The 6,531-nt window shown below is 40.3% G+C and overlaps 1 protein-coding gene across 1 annotated transcript in view; it reads left to right on the top strand.

Annotated features, from left to right (window-relative positions):
* The window catches only part of EFCAB2 (EF-hand calcium binding domain 2), a 37,951-nt gene extending 32,487 nt beyond the window's left edge, over positions 1 to 5,464 (top strand). The window contains exons 4-7 of the mRNA XM_061365791.1: positions 1,732 to 1,814; positions 3,604 to 3,646; positions 3,748 to 3,814; positions 4,831 to 5,464. Coding sequence (XP_061221775.1) covers positions 1,732 to 1,814; positions 3,604 to 3,646; positions 3,748 to 3,814; positions 4,831 to 4,946 — 309 coding nt within the window. The 3' untranslated portion in view covers positions 4,947 to 5,464. The remainder of the gene's footprint in view (positions 1 to 1,731; positions 1,815 to 3,603; positions 3,647 to 3,747; positions 3,815 to 4,830) is intronic.
* The last annotated feature ends 1,067 nt before the right edge of the window (positions 5,465 to 6,531 follow it).

Below are 6,531 nucleotides of genomic sequence, written 5' to 3' on the forward strand. Positions count from 1 at the left end.
GCATCTTCATGGATTTTTTGGGTCCTTGCTTTTCTTTGTTCTGCTTAACACAAGACATACCTATTTCTGATAAATAGCCACCATATTTATTTTTCTGTCTCGGTGGATTTCTAACCTAATACTAGCTGAAGGACAGATGTTGCTAAAACATCCTATGTACTTATGCATCTCAGTATTTGTGATGCAGTGTATTGGCTAACTGTTATGTCACTGGAAAGAAGTTAAGTTTTGCCAGGTATTTTGTTACATCTTTTTAATCAGGCAAGCAGTAAAACAAATGATTCTGTAGCAGTAAAAGGTACCATCTGATTTAACATGAAGTGTGTAGCAGCTTCATTTCCTTGCTAAGGATCCCTTATGCTAGGCTCGCCAAACAGAAGGGAAAAAGTGTCTTTTTCAAGCCAGTTTCCACTCTAAAGCAGGAAGAGGTGGTGGCTGCCTGCTTTTTGCGACCAAAACCCTTCAAGAGCACTGGGAAAGATCATGCAGCAGCAATTGCAGCTTTCCATTTAAGCAACTGCATGTATCAGCTCTGACCCAGCTCGCAAGATGAGCTTTGTCTTACTTTGTCTTTTCCTGGTTTGGTTAGGAGATTTCAGAACAGAGTCTTCTGACTCCGAGTCTTCTTTCAATCTGAGCTGTGTCTTGGAGAGCCTAGCAAGGTGTTGCTGCTGCCATGTGAGACTTCAAGACATGCATCCAGGTTCAACACAGACAGGACAGGCTAGCTCCATTAAGAGGGGTCCTTTTTGGACTAAAACTTGAAATTTTCAGGGAGGGGATGTACCCCAATGATAGGGAGCAGTTTTTACCACATTGCTCATCTCTTGTGGAAGTATGGGAATGCAGTGAGAATGCTGCTAGAAGTCCCTGATGTTTTAGGACTAATCTGTTAATTTATTCAGGAAGCAAAAGGAAGCTTTTCTTTGTATAGCTTTTTATGGGCTGCCTTATGACTGTTTCAGCCTGCCCTGGCTCAGTCTGCCTACTTCTCTGGTCCTTCCCCTGATGACTCTCTCTGGCTGTGAAACATGTGGAGACAACAAATTCCATCCTTGAGGTGTACTAGACCGGGGCTATGTCCAAACTAGCACATTAAATATGCCCAGAAACATCCTTGGGTGTTGAAGCCAGCTGGCACAGAGCAGCTCATGTCTGCCCTGGTAAATGTTTTATGCAGAGTGGCTGCACAAAGCAGCTTGCTGGGGGAAAGTCCCTAAGGTCCTAGCCAGGCCTGGTGACTGCTGGGAGGAGTGGTAGGTGGCACAGGCCAAAATCATGCCAGGGAGCGTGCTAATGGTTTGCTGTTAAGGGTGGTCACGTTACACTGCTTGGGAATATTCCAGGTTCTGCCAGGTTTCACTAGCATGAATGCAGTCTGAATGGTTAAACCTCTGCTCAGTTACTCTGGGAGATAAGATCAGTTACTAGGCGTCCGGCTCCTTTGCACGAATGGTTTCTAAGCACAAGAGGGCAGTATTGAGTTGTTGAAACTGCCTCTAAGAGCAGGCCTGTGTTTTGCCTGGGATAGTATTTCTTCGTCCCATTTCTTTCTATTTGTTCACAAGTATTTCACTCAGATGTTATGGTGCCATGTGATATTAAAAACCTACTATAAATATTCAAAGTCTAACACTATAATTTTAATGCAGGAACCACCCCAGTTTTCTGGGTTTCATATTAGTTTGCTAATGAGTCATATAACCTGCCATATTTAAGTTTTATTTTTAGGTAGAAGACGAAGAAGAACCAGGTGGCTACGTTCATCTGGAAAAGTTTCTTCCTGTGATGACAAAAGTACTGCTCGACAGAAGGTAATGGAAAGTGGATTTTTCTGTGTCTGTAGTTCAGTCCAGATTGACTGAGTTGATGCTGAATAAATATATCTACAGTAATTTTATATAACTGGAAAGAATACCAGTTATTTTTGCCTTGGTATTTAAACTCAGTTTACATTAGCTTGATAGATTTTGTTTCAAAATTACTTTGTCTACATGAGTTTATGTTGCATGGATGATATAAATAATACCAGCTTATAGTCGTGAATTGTGATAATGTGAATCAGAATTAACTTGCTATTCAACATGTTTTGTGCATCTCTGAAATGTTTTATATGCAAATTAAGGTCATAACCGTTACTTTCTCTGAACATATGAATTAGAGTTACTGAAAAGCACAGTCTGTTACAGTGTATTTTTAATAAGTTGTATAAATCAGCTTCATATTCACGTGTCAAAGCGACTGCCAGGTACAGTTGAATGTACACAAAATAGCACTCTGAAAGACTACCGATTTGAAAATCTAGAACAAAAATGCTGTTCAGTATTCAAAGATTCATGGAAATCTTTGCATTTACACAGGAACTTGTGTTATTTCAATATTTTCCACTAAAAGCAAGATTACTTATGGGCAATTTATCTTTCTTTTTAAAGATGGCAGGTTTTGAGGGACTCCATCTTGTCCAATCCTGAGAAGCTATTTTGCACACAGAGAGCCTTTGGTAGGAGGGTGTGTTACACATGAAAAGTCTACAGCATTTCCCAGACTGTCTTGCAGCATCCAGAGGGAGTGGGACCACCCTGGGGCTGTGTTTCAGAGTCTTTGCACCCATGCCTGGACAGAGACCAGCCATCAGTGTTTAGTACCAGTGTGGCTTTCCAGGTTCCCGTACCTTTGTGTTCTCTGACCTTCATGTCAGTTTCTGGCTCTACACTGATGTTCACCCTTTCATAAAAGGATATCTTGACGCTCTCCCTCCACACAAACACACACGAAACCTTCCCCTTGTGCTTTGCCCAGGCTAGTGCAGGCTTGTCAAGACCCACTTTATCTTTTGGGGCATTATGTTCATAGTTTACTTCTCAAAGGGCACATGAGATTTGGATCACAAAAAACAAGGCCTCTTGTTAGAACATTTGATTTTCAGATAGTAAAAGAGTGACGTGGGTCTGGATGAAGCAATGAAGCAGTTAGAACCTCTCTGGCTTCAATGTCTTCTCTTTAGTATTCTTGGGGGTTGGTGAGAGTGCTGGGCTGTGGAAGGTCTGTTGCTACACAGTGCTTCCTCTCCAGCTCTGAAATCAGGCACACATACGCACGCACACACATGCCCAGTTCTCCCATCTCTCTGAAACTGTCAGTGACATACCTTTTCTTTTATAGCCACCAGCCTCCTTTGCACATCATCAGCTCATTAGACTGTCAAAGTCCCACTGGGTGATCTGTTGCCTTAGCTACCAGCCTACTGGGACAGAACTTCATTTCCTTGGTTTGGCCATCTTCTGTTCAGTGCGTTGGCTGTGTGGAATGATTCACCTGTTACTGATTCCTGCTGACCCACTCAGCCTGCCCAAACATGCAGAACCATTCATGTGGCTCCTTAACACAAGGGAAATTAAACAGGAGTAGAATAAAAGACATAAGAGGTAAAGATATGGACAGTTAAAAAAAAAATCAAGCTAGAATCAAATGCTTGATAGAAAAACTTAGTAAATTGTCAGAGAAAATAAGTTTTCATTTTCTGTTAGTACTAATTTTATTTTTTCAGAATAGTACAGCAGCCTGGCAAACAGTGACTTAACTGTTCTGATTCAATGGTTTCAGCTACCGGCCTATTCCAGAAGATGTTCTTCTACATGCATTTGAGGTCTGTAAATAAATACTCCAGTACCTAATTGCAGGAAAGAAGTTGCTGATTCTTGGTTCAAAATGATTAAACCCACAAGTTTCATTCTTTTTTCCTTAAAGGTTTTGGATGAGAATAAATGTGGATATATTACTAAAGAGGATCTGGTCAAATATTTGACTGAAGAAGGTAACGTGACTTTTGTAATATCAGTACTTAAGTAAATAAACATTACATGTGTATATGGCACCTTGAGGTCCTCATTCTGCATGCCAAAACGTGCAGAAGTTGATACGTTGTCTTCAAACAATAGTGTTGCTGTGATGAGTGGCTGCAGACGAGAACATTTCGCTGGTGAATAATGCAGGGAAGAAACAGTCGTCTGCCTGCTTGCAGGCATTATAAGATAAAGATTATTATTAAGAGTTATAATTCAATCTTATGTGGATATTTTCTGATCCTGTGTGCATCTCTGTGCTTCCTAACAATTTGACTTTTTCTGTCCTGTAAAAATGGTTACTTGGGTTTCCTGATGATTCAGGTAGTTTCAGTGCTCACTCATTCCTACATTATCTTGATCTTAATTCTAGTGCCATATGCAGACAAAGAGATTCAAAGACCAGATTTGAGTTGTATATCATGTAATCCTTAATATCCCTTGAAGAGCCTGCTTTTGTTGCATGTCTGACTCATGCGTGCCTGCCTGTCTCAGGTACAAAATGATGTGCAGCCTTTCTGCAAGACTTATCCTCAGATGGGAACCTTGTTCTCAAAGAGGGATGAATTAGGCCTTCAGCAGATTTAAAGCTTCCAAAAAGAAAAAAAACAAAGCCTTTCACAATGTAAATGCAAGTGCAAGGATAGCCAAATGAGAGAAAATCACTCTATTGTACACATTAGAACAATTAATTCTGCCAAAAATGGTTGCTTCAACGTCTCTGAAGCAGAGCAGAATAGGACATTTTTGAATTTGTAAACTAAAAGGAGATCAAAAAACCCAGGCCCTCTGTCTCCTTTCCCTTAGACCAGCTCGCTTGGTGTGCAGGACTCACATTTGCAAAAATGAAGGAATCGGAACCTTCATATTACTCTTTTTCTCCTCCGTATGGGGACCAAAAGGGGATCCTTTCAAGGAAAAAGCAGGATGGTTTGCCAGCCCTTGAAAGAGTAATGAAGACAAAGTGTTATTCTCTGCTGTCTTTCAGGTGAGCCCTTTACTGAGGAAGAAATGGAGAACATGCTCTCTGTTGCTCTAGATCCAGAGACAAACACTGTTTGCTACAGAAACTACATTTCAAAGCTGGTAGTAGATGAAACTTAAGATCTTGCTGTTTAGTGATTGGGATGCCTTTTGGTAACAGCAGTGTACACTGGCAGTTAGTTGAAAGAAGTATTTCAAAGTGTAACAAAGCTCAATTTGTAATTGTGCTTATAATTCAAATAAAATCTGTGTAGCTATATTTCCTTAGGTTCTATATACGTGTTGAAATATAGTCACACCTGGAAAAAGAGCTCTTGACAGAAATACTGTGTAAGGTCTGGAAAAGAAATCATGGAATTTGGTTTGAAAATAACAGGAAAAATAATGTTAATGGAGTCAAGAAATTACTTTACAATTGCTTCTGAAAACCTAATGGAAAAATGAGACCTTGAAAGTGGGTAATAAGTAGGTAAGTGAGTACCTTAAGATGACTAAAATTGTGAAGGCATGCTACTAAGATAAAGCTTTTATGCTTATATGTAATCCTTGTTGTGCTTAACTAAAAGCACCAGGTAGGCTACTCCTTTTGAAATATAATAGATCAAATAAGCTTTCTACAGTTTCTAGGTATTGTCAAATATTTGTGTTTGGTTTACCATAGGCAATTAAACTGGACCAGTTAGTTCTATTTTATGTTACTCATCCATTGGCACATGGTATTTTGCTTCCATTTTAAACATGCAGGTAGCACTCAAACCATTGCCATAGTCAAATTTACAAAGGAATCCTCAAGAACATTTCTGTTACTACACGTGATATACAGTTCCTCTTTCATCAACAGTTTGAAAGTCAGGAGCTTAATCTGTTCAAAACTCTGCACTGTTGCCTTGAGATCATGGGACTGGAATTTGGTTTTCATAAACTCCTAAGGCACTATGTTTTGAAAGATGTTAGTGTAGAATACATGTCTCAACTATCCTGCTAGAAGACCACCACAGACCTCACTGCTCTTCTCAATTCTAGCTGTTGTCCTTTAATATGACTTCAAGTTCTTTCCTCTCAAGTTCTTGCCTTGTACATGGTCTTCTAACAAGTAACCAATGGTTGCTCTCAACTGATGAGGTCTCATATAGTAGGAGAAGATTCTGTGGTCTGGTCCCCAAGGACACCATCTTGCACTTTGTGCTCCACCCCTTCCACGCCATTTCTATTTTTCTATTCTCTAATCAAGTTTGTTTTCCTCCTGTACAGTGTCCACTCCTCTGCCTCAACTGCATACCCCAGCTCTGTGTCATCAACAGACCTCATCATCTGAGCAAATCTGGGGAAGATTGATACACAGAGGCATTAAATGCCTTACCCCCTGTCATGCTCTTCTAGTGGTAGAGCTGAGAACAGAGCACAGGGCTCCTCAGGTCAAGTCTCTTGCTTTACCCATTTGTTTCACTTGAGGTGGAAGCTTAGAGGAGCTGTTTCCATACAGAGCTGCAAGGGAGCTGGTATGCCTCACAAAGAAGAGATTATCACTATCTAAATGTGATGATGGAAGCATTCTGAAAGAGACCATTTATTAATTCTTGTTTTACTTCTCTAACCCAAGCTGTCTTTCACTGCTATTTTCCTGAAACAATAAGGCAACAAAGGGTTGATGCAGGTAAACAGCATTTGCCTATTTGTAAGCTGCATTTCCACCTGGGAACCACAG

Source organism: Neopsephotus bourkii, unplaced genomic scaffold (assembly GCF_033783945.1).
Source record: "Neopsephotus bourkii isolate Nb327-2 ecotype Australia unplaced genomic scaffold, CSIRO-AGI_Nbou_v1 NB_1292, whole genome shotgun sequence".
NCBI classification, from domain to species: domain Eukaryota; kingdom Metazoa; phylum Chordata; class Aves; order Psittaciformes; family Psittacidae; genus Neopsephotus; species Neopsephotus bourkii.